Source organism: Euprymna scolopes, chromosome 23, assembly GCF_053919585.1.
Source record: "Euprymna scolopes isolate OS-2025 chromosome 23, ASM5391958v1, whole genome shotgun sequence".
NCBI lineage: Eukaryota > Metazoa > Mollusca > Cephalopoda > Sepiida > Sepiolidae > Euprymna > Euprymna scolopes.
The window spans coordinates 37,516,182-37,530,799 of NC_136504.1; the positions used below are offsets into that span (position 1 = coordinate 37,516,182).

Consider the following 14,618-nt stretch of genomic DNA (forward strand, 5'->3'; position numbering starts at 1 on the left):
TATCCTTCATGTAAAATTTCAAATGTTTAGACCAGAAATTATCTGAGTAATTTGGTAGAGACCACAGAGGTCAAGTATTTTTTTAATTTGATCCCTATTATGACCCCTTAACATTTGTTTTGGGCTCAAATCGAGTTATTAAGTTAGATCCATGTCCAAGGAACCTATATCTAAAATTTCAATTGCTTATACCCAAAATTGGCAGAGGAATTTGGTAGAGTTCTCAAAAGTCAAATCGTTGAACTTTGACCCCTTAACAGCCAAGTTTCTGGCCGAAAATGGATTACAAAGATTTTCCCAAATCTCCATACCCTGTATATCAAATTTCGAGTCTGTAGATTGAAAATTGACAGTTATTGTGTAGGGAAATGTACACAGACAGACACACAGACACTTTCACTTTTATAAATTAGTCATGGGACGATTCCTATAATATATATATATATATATATATATATATATATATTCTGTATCTAGTTGCAAAAAAAAAAAAAAAAAAAAAAAAAAAAATTAAAATTTAATTGCCTGTGAAGCAACAAGAAAAATAAACAGGAAAGAGTAGATATTATAATTGCCTTCCCTATAGTATTTCACAAGTGGTTAACTTATTTTCTTTCACATCTCAAGTGATGACCTGATAAAAAATCTTAAATATGTAGACATGTATATAATATTTCATTTCACATGTGCAATAATGTTGGACCAAAAACACATTCATGTTGCTGCTGCTGCTGCTGCTGCAACTAGGAACTTTCCTTTCGCCATCTGTACCAAAAATCCAACAGAACTTCCATGAACAATGTTTATTTCCTAAATTTATTTCCTATCTGTGTATGAAAAACGAGGCTGCTTCCCAACAGACTACAACATCGTAGGTCTTCAAGTCTAATGTCAACAAATATTGTCGAGCCATCCTTTTGGATAATCGATCCAATCATCTGTCCATTCAACCCACCAATTCCAATCCTTTCATGGTGATGATCAGCATCTAACTATCTTTAATCCTTATCTTCAAGTGGCTTCTGGGCCCCTGATAAGCAGTAAATTGTTAGAAAAAAGGTTTTTTTTTTTCGGTATAAGCAGTAGTGTAAGGATTCCTCGAAAAAAAAAAAAAAAAAAAAAAAAAAAAAGTTCTGTTTCTTTTCGCACAATCCTTATCCTCGACGAGCTTCCGGGCCTTGATAAGTGATGAACCCATAGTAAAAAAACATTTTGGATAAAAAAAAAAAAATGTAGGTTCGTATATGGTGCCCAAAAACTTTTCTTTAAATTTAAACCAACTCTTCAAAAATTGATTTTATTTGGATCAATCGAACTACTGTTCTCATTTTGTGTTATTTGTGCAACGTTTTAGCCGATGTAACCTCCCGTCTTCAAGTGTACAATAGTCAAATATACCTTGGAAAAGGGTTAACTATACTTCTGAATCTTCAGGTTCTACTTAAAATCGATATAAATAAAACAGTAGATGTATGTGAGAATATTTAACAGATAAACTCTTAAACTACTAGTCACATAATGCTGAAATTAAAATAATAGTCATGCATCAAGGATGGCTTATAGAGCATAAAATCTTTGTTTGGATGGATGAATAGTGCGTACAGAAATGTTGGCACGTTGAAATGCAAAAATGTTCATTTCAACTTGCCGACATATGTCTATTACATTCGCGCATGCAAAAATTCATTCATAGCTTTAAGTGGTTAAATTTTAAAACTTTATCTTGATAGCTCAAACGGTAGGGAATGCGGCTGGAGTGTTAAATGTTTTTATTTCGATTTCAGCTGATGGCACTGAAGTCATTTATTTTTTTTTAACTCTTGAAATCACTACTGTATTATTTGCAACATAATATTCAAAGAGAATTGGCTCTTTAATGACTTCATGCAGATTTCGGATTTACGAAATCTGCAGGAGTTTATATTTAAGCATATTTTACAACAAGAGAAGATCGAACGCTCCCCCCCTCTCCCACACTAGTTAAAAATAAAAAATTATCAAACAAAACACTAGGATATTATTTCTAAATTATTTTTAATAAAATAGGGAGGGGGAGAGAAAGTTTAATTGAATTCATTAATCAATCATATATTCTTGAAATGTAAATCACAAAAATAAGAGACTACCAGTAAATCAGAAATGTTATTCTCATCAATAGCTATTTCTAATTCCCATTAAGGCGATGCAATTTTTTGTTGTAAAGTTCCATATAAACATTATTTCAAAAGCTGCAAGTTTTTTTTTTACTTTTTTTTAACATAAAATTGATACGATATGCTTTTAAATTCTGCTAACGCTTGTTCATGAAAACAATGTTACGTTTATTTCTTGTATTTAGTGTATAAAAGTAAAGTTATTGCCCTGGTGCAAAACCCTACTTATAGGCAAATAGCTCTACTGTCTTGTGGATGCCTTGAAAAGGCAAAGCTTAAGGGGATAAATACCTGACAAAAGTTTAGTTTGGAGTCCAGATAGGTGGATGATGAAGCTGTACGCGCATCTGAACAAGAATCCCTCTCCCCCTCGCACCCACTCACACCTATAATTTTAACCGATATTCTGCAGTTGGTATTTTTTTTATGACCATAACCAATGTAGTATAAACACCTCCAACCTCCCCATATTAAGAACAGCTTTCAGAATAAACACTCCCAACCTCGAAAACTATACTCCATACTAAAAACATGCTATAAAAATGATAGGTGGTGTGGGTGATTCTCGTTCAGGTCCAAGTTCTACAACACCTTTCCAACAACTCCTGCAGCTGTGCTAGCACCAACTATATTGGTTTGTCTTTCCATTACACTGCCTGGTACACAGAGGGGAAGACTCTGGTAACTGAACAAACCTAGGTCTCCTTATCACTGCGCAGGCTTGCAACTGGAGTGGTCACTCCAGCTTTGCTGTGGACCGGTGCACTACAGCATCTATAGTGCACCAGACTAGGTGTAGAATGCAATTTTCTTAGGAGATGGAAGGTTGCCACCATCAGAAAAATAATCGCTTTAAGATCATTTTATTCATTATATCATCCAGCTATTAAAATTCTGAATCTGAATTTAATTTATATTTTTAATTCATAAAAAGTATAATTAAAATCAAATTATAATATGCAAAATCTAATAGCCTCCCATTAGTTACTATAATACCAACTGTGTTAGGGAAAACACACAAGCCCCCCCCCCACCCCAAAAGGGGGTCCAAGGCAGATTTCTTTACTTGTATTTCATATCCAGGGTCATTATGCCAACAAATCACTTAGCTACCTTATCTGCAGATGACTTTAAAAAAATCCTTTTCACACGCTAACCAATAGCCAACTTGTCCTTGTGTGCAAGTGCACGTGTGAAGGGTATCTACAAAACTGTAAATTTTGGTCCAGACTTGAAATTTTATCTACGGGGTACTTGGACCAGTGGAACCAATTCAATTTGGTTTTTAATATTTAAAAATAGCTGATAATAGATCGAAATTGAAAAATTGGAACTTGGCAGGCAGAAGCCCACTTAATTTGTATCCTCCGCGCATGTGTAAATATACATTGATACGTTTAACAGCATTAATTTTTAAAGTTTTATATCCAGGTTTCCTTAGATCATATAATAGCATCTGTCGCATCCATCAGCAAACAGTGGTGAAGGTTTAAATTAAGGCTAGTCAATCGAAAAGAGGGAAGGACTTTCGAAAATATCGGTGAAAAAAGTGACCTCTCCTTGTTAATTAACAACCACAGTATCTCAACACTGCCATCTATCTGTACGTTCCTTTTCATCAAAAGTTTAGGTATTTCACATGAGACACAAGTACAAGAATTACCTATTCTGTTTGCAAAAGTCTACCAAACTTGTCAATTTCTGATCTACGAACTTGAAACACACACACATACACACACACATATATATATATATATATAATATCCTGAGTTCGGATGTGTCTAACTGATGAGCCCAAATGAGGACAAAACTCGAGTCTTGGACTTCTGGTTTGTAGACTGTCATGGCTCTTGTGAGCAGCAACGTTGTTTGCTTTGGAATTTATTGTCTATCATATAAAGCTGAACATCTGTGCGTGTGTCTGGTCACGAATAGGCTCCTATATGGTTGACTATTATAGAAAACTGATCACATATAATGATAGAAGATGTATCGAGACACAGGAATGGGTATGTTTGATCTGGCATAAGGGTTCATTAAAATTGTGGGGGTCTGCATACGCGCCTGGTTCACAAAGTATGGAAATAAAAAACTTTAAATTAAAAAAAAAAAAAACGTTTACAAGTATTTTTGATATAGATGTACATAATACTTTGATAAGTATGTTTTAACTTAAATACGGATGGTATAATAAAATTGTGGGGTCTGCGTTCATGCCTGGCCTCCATAGAATGGAAATAGGCACAAACTTTAATAAAGACTTTTCATATCTATCTGCGTAAGTATACTTTGATAATTATGTTTCAGTTTGAAGAAATATGGTATAATAAAATTATGGGGTGTTCGTTCTCGCCTGACCTCCAGAGAATGGAAATATGTCAAAGTTTAACAAGGTTTTTTTAATATAGATCCACAGAAAATTGTGATAATTGTTTCAGTGTGAACAGATATGGTATAATAAATTATGTGGTTTATCTATTTTATTTTTACTTTCATCATATTTTGCTTTGGTTTTGATACCCCCAAATTCGAAGCTATCTCTTTACAACCCTTCCTTTTCATAACCTATCATACTTTCATAAATCAGAGTCCATTTTCTGTAGGCTGTTTTTGAACCCAGTCAACAACGGGTACTTTTGCTAGTATATATATATATATAGGGGATTTGGACCTCAGGAACAAATGTGAATTGGTTTTTAATTTTAGCCGATGTAGTTAAAATTGAAAAACTGGGACTGGGCAAGCATAGTTTGACGTAATGTGTATGCTTTATGTATGCGCAAATCTACATTTATACGTACAAGTCAGATAATTTGTAAAGCTTTGACATGCATCTGTTCTTAGCTCAGATGTTAGTGAATTAAAGGTTTTGATTTCAATTCTAGCTGATGGCACGCAGGTCATTTTTTTTTTTTTTAACTTGAAATTACTACAGTATATTGGGTACAATATAATAGCCAATAGAGCACTATCTCTATAATAAATACAAAATCTGCATAAATCAAAATATTATATTTAATTCATATTTAAGAGTATTTTACAATCGGGCAACGCCAGACAGCCTGCTAGTTATATATGTCTACAAAGGCCCACCATGCACGAAGTATTGTGGCCACATCTGGACTGATGCATCTGTCTCACTCATAGACAGGGTTTAAAAGTGGGCAAAACCCTTCATTTTTTTCGATTTTTAAAAGATTTTTATGGAAAAAGGATTTTTTATAGGCCCAAATGTAGACAAAAGCACCATAATTATTTCTATTACTGCATTTTTTAATATAAATTATAATTTCGACATAACACGTAAGTACGTAATGTTTTCAGCTGAATTGGTTCAAAAGATTGATCGATGTTTGTTTACTTGTTGGTGATCTGTAAAACTAACGCGTCGCATTTCAGCTGAAAGCATTACGTACTTACGTGTCATGTCAAAAATAGTATAAATTCCAAAATTTATATAAAAAATACAGAAGAAAAATAATTACAAGCAAAATTAGAACTTATCGAGTTTAAGCGTACATGTTAATGTGGAAGAGCTGTGTGTGCGACCAATTCAGTATGACAAAACAAAGTAGATAACTCTTAAATTATGCGGTCCATTTTAAACTAACGCATTTTAGAACGTAATTATGAGAGATTCTTTGTTTAAAATACGTCTAGTTCATTTTTCATATTTTTAAATTTATGCTACGACACGTAAGTGCGTAAGTTGTCACCTGAAATGCGCTGGTTTAAAAGATTACCAATGTACACAAGCACCGATTATGCACCAAAATAAATGCGTTAATTCCATTAACAGAAAATTGTTTCCGTAAATAAAAGATGAAAGTTGAGATAAGTTATCTCCCTTGATCTGACAAATTGGCACACTAAAAAAAAAATAAAATAAAATGCCGCGAAATCAAAGTTTGGTCTCAATTTTCCATCATCAGCTTTACCAACAGTTGTATTTTCTTGTTTGTCTCACAGTGGAACGGGGAATAGGCTTTACGATAATTTTAAAATATAAATGTCCAACGAGTATTTCTTTCTCGGATTTGCAATTAAGGACATCCAAAGATGTATTAAAAAAGAAAAGAAAAAAAAAAAAAAAAAAAGATATCTAGTGGACGTTAAGGAAATTGACCCCAGCTCTTAAATTCCATAATTTTCACTTTTTTTATGTTAATCTCTTCGATTACAAACTTAACTACAAGTACTTTGTACCTATTTACTATGCCTCCCCACCCACGGGACAGAGTTAGACACCAGGGTCGTTTTTTAACGCGGAGAAAAAGTACAAAAATAAAAATTGTCTCAGTCGTGAAGGATTTCTCCTCCACCGAAAGAGAACAAGAAATAGAAGTGCAGCACTGCAGCAGCATCTGAAGAACAGTTACTACACTTTGATCTTGTCCCGAAGGCCAAGAACAATCACATAGTACTATTCTCTTAAGCGACCGGTGTTTATTCCCCGTCTAAAAAAGGGGAGGGGATAGGAAGGAAACTTTCTTGACCCCCCCCCCCCGCCTCTGTCATTTATCTTATCTATTTTATCCGCGTCTTCTCGCTTGAAAGAATCCAAACTATAGGAACATGCTTTTTTTTTTTTTTTTTTTTTTAATAGATTATTTCTTGGCTTTTAACGATTATTTGTTGTGAATTACAAAAAAAATAAAAAATAAATAAAAAAATACTTGTCTGCCCCGAATATAAATGTCCCATTGCCAAAATGTATGACTAACCAAGTTAATGTAAACTAAACAGAAATATTTGTTTCAAATGTTAAAAATTAGACCCGTTGAATTGTCAGATGCGTTTACTTATAACCAAGTCATTTACAGCATACTTGAAAACCTGTCAAAGTCGTCATAGAGTTGAAAAGAAAGTAAAAAGTTACCCTAACCTATTTTTAGATGGGAATAAACACCGGTCGCGTAAGAGTCGCAATATTTTTCTGTGGCGGTCATAAATATGTGTTCAATTTAGTAGAACGTTATCATTGAAAACTGATATTTCTTTTTTCGGGTTTGTATTACTGTACATAGATTCGAAAAAGTTGTCAAAAAAAAAAACAAATATATAACAAATAAATGTTATCAAAGGCAAGATAAGTTACTTTTTTTTACCTAACTGGATATATTTTTCATGTTTTTATTCAATGTAAAATGTTTATTCAGCTCGAAAAGCATAGTGTTTACCGATGTACTGGAAATTCAAAATGGCGCCCGAGTCTCTCTTTAACACGGTAATTTCAGGAAAAGATGTTATAAATAATAAATTATACAAAATACTGTTAGAAATTCGCTCAATATATGTAACCGTGACATAAGTTGACATATATTCGGTGTTTTTTTAATAGTATTTTATCTAGTTTATTATTTATAACACCTTTTCCCAAACTTACCATGTTAACGAGAGTGTCGGGCGCCATTTTGAATTTTCCAATACATCGGTAAACACTGCATGTTTTGCGAGCTGAATAAACATGTTACATTGAATAAAAACACAATAAATGTATCCAGTTTGGTAGAAAAGTAACTTGTCTTGCCTTTGATAATATTTATTTGTTATATATTTGTTTTTTGACAACTTTTTCGAATCTATGTGTACAGTAATACAACCCCCTCCCCATGTTAAGAACGGCTTTCGGAATAAACACTCAACCTCGAAAGCCGTTCTTAACATGGGGAAGTTAGAGGGGGAGTTATTCTGAAAGCCGTTCTTAACATGGGGTGGTTGGGCAAGTCGTAAAAAAAAATACCGAATTTTTTTTTTTTTTTTTTTTTTATCTGACATCTTTTGCTGCTGCAGACTTCGAGTCTGTTTTTCTGATGCACCAAAACTTCTAACTGAAAAGAACAAAACAGAAGCAAGTGCGCTAGGTTTTTTTGTTTTTTTTTGCATCGAAAGATTGGTGTAAAAATGTCATTTTTTGACTTGAAGTTGAAACGACATTATTTTTGCACTAACCCATATATATATATATATATATATATATATATATATATATATATATTAAATGAACAAAACGTAAGATATAAGAACTTACTATCAACATCCGCCGCCGTGGCGATAGTTAAACTTATCGCAAAGAGCGCGAGTATTAGTACAGGCCGATCCGGGAGCAACATGTTGAAGCTGGGCTGGTTAAAACTTAACTGAACTGATCATCAACTACAGGCTTGCACACAAAGGCGGTGGGTGTGTACTTATATAGCCAACCACAGCGGAGGGGGGCGGATATGTATTTAAGATCCTGTTTAAAATATCCAGCCTGTTGTTCTGGGTTTCCCAAATAACGTCAAGTAACCTAGATTCCACGTTCTTTATAAAAATGCCCAGTCGGCGGGAGGATAAAGAAATGAAAAAGTTTGTGCGCACGCGCGTACGTGTGTGTGTGTGTGTAATTATATGGTGCTGGTGCTTATTCAGAGTTGCAGTTGCACTTATGGTGGCAATTAAAAGTAAAGAAAATGCAGAAAAGTCCGTACGATATACATACTCGCTACAGAATGAAGATCTCGTATTCCAACAATCATGTAAATCGATTAAGTAGTTTTATTTAAAACTAAGAAAATCAAAACTTAGGATTCTTAGCGATTTTACTACTAAACTACATTGAATGTACGGCTGATTTTTCACCTCGACAATTCTTATTTAAGTTGTCCTCCCTTCCCCGTTTTTTTTTTTTTTTTTTTTTAGATTTAATAATGACTGATGAAAATACTACGACTCGCTTAGTTGTAAAACTTTGATTTTCTTGAAAAAAGAAAAAAAGAAAAAACAACTACTTCATCAAATTACGTGGTTTTTAGAATTATTTACCTTCCGTGACTGGTATACACATCATACAGACTTTTCTTTTTTTTTTTCTTTTTTTTTTTTTTACTCTTTTAATTGCCACCATAAGTGCCAATCTGAACACACACACACACACACACACACACACACACACACACATACTTTTTTGGTGCTTGTCCAGAATCCTCTCACATGCAAAAAAAATCAAGAAAATAAATAAAAAATTAAAAAAAAAAAACTTTATGAAACACGTACTCGTGACGGAAAAAAAGTATCGTACACAAAATATCACGTAAATTGATCAAGTAATATGATATATAATAAATATTCACTGGGAAAAACGGTAAAGTCCAATGCAGGAAAATGTTCAATCCAATGGCAATACATAAGGAAACAGAAATATAAATGTCCAGACGACAATAACAAAGGAAGTATTTCGGTTAAATGATGACCTTCATCGGGTAACCTAAACTTCCGATGTTATATAAAAAATAAAAATAAAAAAAAACGCTCTTAAAATGACAGCAAAAGCTTTGAAAATTTTTATTCGGGTCCCGTGATTTACGACTCTAATAAAATAAAGGGAGGGGTAATAAAGATGGATATATTCCATGTAGTTGGCAAGTGAAGGGTTGCAATAGTTAAACATATAAGTTGGTGATTACTTATCCGCAAAGAAATAGATAGAAAAGAGGAATGGGAGATAGAGACGGGAGTAGAATGTGAGTTTATACGAATGAGTGTTTGAGCTTAGAAGTTAGAAGAGTTTATACGAATGAGTGGTAAAAAGGAAAAAAAAATATGGTAAAATGATTGGTTAGTCAGAAAATAGATCAGACGACTCGTCGCTACACGGTGGTGAACGATTTGATCACTAGACGCTATGTATTATAAATAATACTTAATTTTATCAATCTACAATTTGTTGAAATCTTGTGTGAGTAATTTAAAATATGAAATATAAAATTTTCATTAACTCTAATTTTCATTATATGGGTTCAATTAATAAAAGTGAAGGTGTTAGAAAAATATGAAGGCATTAACAAATTAAATTAAAATATAAAACAGAGGGTTAAGAAAAAATTTACATGAATAAAACACATAAAATTGAATGGAATATAATTAGAAAAGCGAAAGCTTGTGGGGCACTAATTTTACAGTGTTATCTCTGCCTGATTAAAAAATTCGAGATAATCAGATTTAGCGATCGAGAAAGGTATTAAATATTAAACAAGAATTAACGATTAACTGTAAACACTTTAAAGGATATGCACTAAATATACTATGAATAACTACAAACCATTTTAAGGAAACTACAGAGAGAGATCCCCTTTCTTCTCCCCTTACCCTTTAAAAAGGTCGGGATAGAGTGTAATATAGGTACAGCTTTAATTAATAGTGTCGAATTAATTTCTTAACAAAATAATAACAATCAATGTTAAAATACACGGGCTTGAGTAAAGTACGATTGCAAAAAATATACTGGGCACTTCAAAGATCACTGGCGGATATAATATACCAGATCGTGTGAACTGAAACTTGTCCAAAGATAATTCGAATGATATGGAAATGAGGAATGAAGCAAGTGCGGCGATGTGTATATTTAAAAAATAGTGCGTATGATTGGGTTTGACTTTGAAAAATTAGACAAATACATGTATAGTAGAAAAGAACAAAAAAAGGTGTCTAAAATCGAATAAATGAGAGCTTAACATGGACACGACAGAAAGGATGACTATCTTTTTTAACAATTAGTTATAAAAGAAAACGTGATAAGGATCTAGATAAACACGTTATAAAGGATAATATATATATATATATATATATATATATATATATATATATAGTGTTATAATGGAATAATTCCAGAGGAAATCCGGGTATGACAGCTCAATGTGGTAAACAGAGCAATAACATAAAAATATAACACGGAAATTACATAATTGTCGATGCAATAATTTATTTCAACCTTATGGTATTTTCAAGCATCTAAACCAGACAATTACATTTTTGATACAGTATACAATATTATTTTTATATGTAAGCAATACATTCTGGTTTAGATGCTTGAAAATACCATAAGGTTGAAATAAATTATTGCATCGACAATTATGTAATTTCCGTGTTATATATATATATATATATATATATATATATATATATATATATATATATATATATATATATATATAAATTCGTATTCCTGTCTGTTTGTTTGTTTGTTTGTTCACAATTTGATTAATATATACAAAACGTGTCTTGCTATAATCTTTCATTTATTTCTATATACTTGATTTATTTGTATATGAAAATATAAATATATATACTTCTATGCCATCCCACAAAAGTTAGCGAGTAAAACATGTGCCTTTCTCTGTCCTCAAGAAGCAAACATTAAGTGGTGATGCGAAGCAAGAGATCAAATAGCAAGCCATGTAACCTCATATTTACCCCATCGTCTGAAATAAATTTGAAGAAAAAAAATCCCCCCCAACTCTATGATAAAAAGTCAATGATTGGTGTATTTTTTTCTTTAGGTCATCAGAAATGAAAATTTACCTTTGAAAAAGTATATTACTGACGTTATTTTATTATTTTTATATGTAAGCAATACATTTAGGTAAACGGCATGGTCGAAGCAGAAATGTTCCCATCTTTTTTGATGGAGAATGTAAATGATAAGATGATTCTGACATACTATACTAACCATTGGTGGTTATAACTCATGGATACTTGAAAAAAATACAATTAAGGGATCACCTTATTTGCTTATGACATTAAGAAAAATTGATTTTACTAAATAGCGGTATCTTAGTTAATGTTTTTAGCAAGAGAATTATTTCAAGTATTCTATTTAAAATTATTATTTAATAAATTTGAAACAACAATTATATTGATAATATATTTAATTTAATTTATTTTGGAATTAATATTTCCAACGGCGACCTTTTTTAAAACTATTTTTTTAGAGTTATTTGCCCCTAGATGCTATCCATAAAAAAAAACGTTTAACAAATATCATTTGGTGATTTCATTAAGTTTCTAGCTGGAAAAATAATTCCGCGTAGATAGAAAAAATGTTTGCCTTTTATTGTTTTTTTTTATATTAAAAAAAAATACTTACGAAAAAAACTGAAAAGATTTCATTTGTTCGTTTTATTTTATTCTTTACGGCAATATAGAAATCGATAAATTTTTACAACATAATTCAGCGTCGTTCAATACCTAAAAAAAAATGAAGATCTACTGCCCCCCTCTAAATTCCACAATTTACACTTTTTTTTTTCTTTTTTCGCGTTCATTTCATCGATTACAAACTTAATTTTCTAAGTAGGAAGATAACTTTATACGACGTGACCCAGCGACGTTTAACCCCTAAAAAAATGGAGATCTACTTTTTTTTTTTTTAAACAGCTTTTACAAATATTATGAGAAGAAATTTTGAAAAAAAAAAAAAAAAATTAAATATCATGTTAGGGTGGGAGATCACTTTTCTATATAAATTTAACGTAAAATGTGCACCCACTTTTGGGCCACCAGGCGTTCAACGAGACATGTCACCTCTAGCATTTTTTCAAATTTGGCGATTGAAGGGGGCGGCAAAATCTAATAAATACAATTTGTTTTTCTGGTCGGGAGGAATTTATTAAACAAAACAAAGCCCAAAATATCATAAAATGACAAATAAAAAGCAAATCGAAAAGCCCCCCCCCCTAAAAAAGTAAATCTAAAATTTCCTTTATTTACAAAAAAAAGCCAATAAAAAAGTGCCTTAACAAAAAATAAAGGTAAATGTGTAGTTTAGCGGCGTAAATTATTTGACAGCCAAAAATTTATAAAAACTATTTATTTTTATATAAAACATTATTAGACCCAAAGGCTGAAATAAAACAACAAAAAAATTCATTTTTATGTTTTTTTTTTTTGTCATTTTTTATTTGACTAAATGTGCACACCTTACACGTTTAAAATTTGGCCTTTTTTAGGTTTGGCAGATTGGCTTTTTTAAGACCAAATTTGGCCTTTTTACGCTCTTTCATTACAAAAAAAAATATGGCGGTCAAAAACATAGTTCATGAAAGAGCTTAAAAAGGCCAATCTGCCAAACCTTAGAAAGGCCAAATTTTAAAAGCCATATAGCGGCATAGAATAATAAATATAAATGATAAAAAAAAAATAATGGTTTTATTTCAGCCTTTGGGTCTAACAATGTGTTTTATATAAAAAATAAATAGTTTTTATATATATATTTTTTTTTGTCTGGCAAATAATTTACGCCGCTAAACTACACATTTACCAAAATAAAAAATAAATGCACGCATTAATGTTTATCAACGTTATTTTTTTAGGTTCACAAAATTGTGAATTTTCTTAGGACAGTGATCCTTTCTGCCGAAATATCTGGTGGAAAGGGTATCAGATACTTCTTTTTGGGGGCGATTACATTTACATGTTTTTATCCGTTCTTTTATTTTTAAAATTTTTATTATTAAAATTTAAAATGTGTGTATAATGTATAAATTGTAAACTTATTAAGCACCAGCAGGGTGACCCGACGTTGCCCGGGATTGAGTGGTGATCAATAAATATTTCACACTCCCATATTTTATTGTCATCGAAATTAGTGAAATCAACAATGTTTCAATCAAATCGATTGATTACCTGCACTAGTTGAGACCCACCACTTCTCTAGCTTGGGGCACACCGTGGTGCACCTGGAGGAAGCTCACGTGCCTCTCACAGTGACTTAGTTCACAATACATTGTAGTTTACATTGCACTGTAGAGAACCTACTGTTGATTTTATAAGATTATTTTTATATATAATTGCTTGCGTTAAAGTTTAAAATACAAAAGTCAAGTATCATGCTTCAATTGTGCTCTAAACAGAAACATTCATTTTACACCTACCTTTGATTTTATATGCCTAGCCTTACTGCTTGTGCGGTGATAATAGCTTGAATTTAAGTATATAGTGAAAGGGTCAAATATTATGGTTCAGTTGTGCTTTAAACAGAAACATTCATTTCGAACGTGCATCTGTCATATCAAAGAACCTACTGTTGATTTTATATGTCGGGCTTTTCAGCTTGTGTGGTAATAAAACTTCTCAAATGCACTTGTGATGTTAGGCTGTGTAAGGTGTTAACTTTAGTTTAAATCATCTGTTCTTTCTTTCATCAGATTATTTCAATTATTGATTATCGATACCTGTCAAAAGCATTCCGATACAAAACTTATCTAAGAACACTGCCAGGTACATAAAGAACTTTTGTGTAAAATTTCATAAAAATCGGCCTAGCTGTTTTCGAATCTATTCCTCAGTAAAAGTGATAACAAGAATCAAGACAAGAACCCTGTAAAATAGGCAAAACCTGACAGGTCCGTATACATGAGAAATTTCAATTTTTGCAATGTGTCAATTTTGTCTTAATTTAATGTTTAAATCATTGAAAATCGGCCAAAAAATACATTAGAAATACATCTCGACACTAGTATTCCTCAGTAAAAGTGATAACAAGCAAGTGAAATTAATAGGAACTAGTAATCATACACCAAGGATGGTTTATAATAGCAAAATCTTTGTTTGGATAGGTAAATAATGCGTAGAGAAACATATTGGCAATTTGAAATGAAAAATACTCATTTCAATTTGCCGACATATTTCTATTACTTTGCGCAT

The 14,618-nt window shown here is 32.0% G+C and overlaps 1 protein-coding gene across 1 annotated transcript in view; it reads right to left on the bottom strand.

Moving 5' to 3' along the window:
* The window catches only part of LOC145245829 (serotransferrin-1-like), a 49,374-nt gene extending 40,898 nt beyond the window's left edge, over positions 1–8,476 (bottom strand). The window contains exon 1 of the mRNA XM_080107477.1: positions 8,185–8,476. Coding sequence (XP_079963603.1) covers positions 8,185–8,266 — 82 coding nt within the window. The 5' untranslated portion in view covers positions 8,267–8,476. The remainder of the gene's footprint in view (positions 1–8,184) is intronic.
* Positions 8,477–14,618: the final 6,142 nt, after the last annotated feature.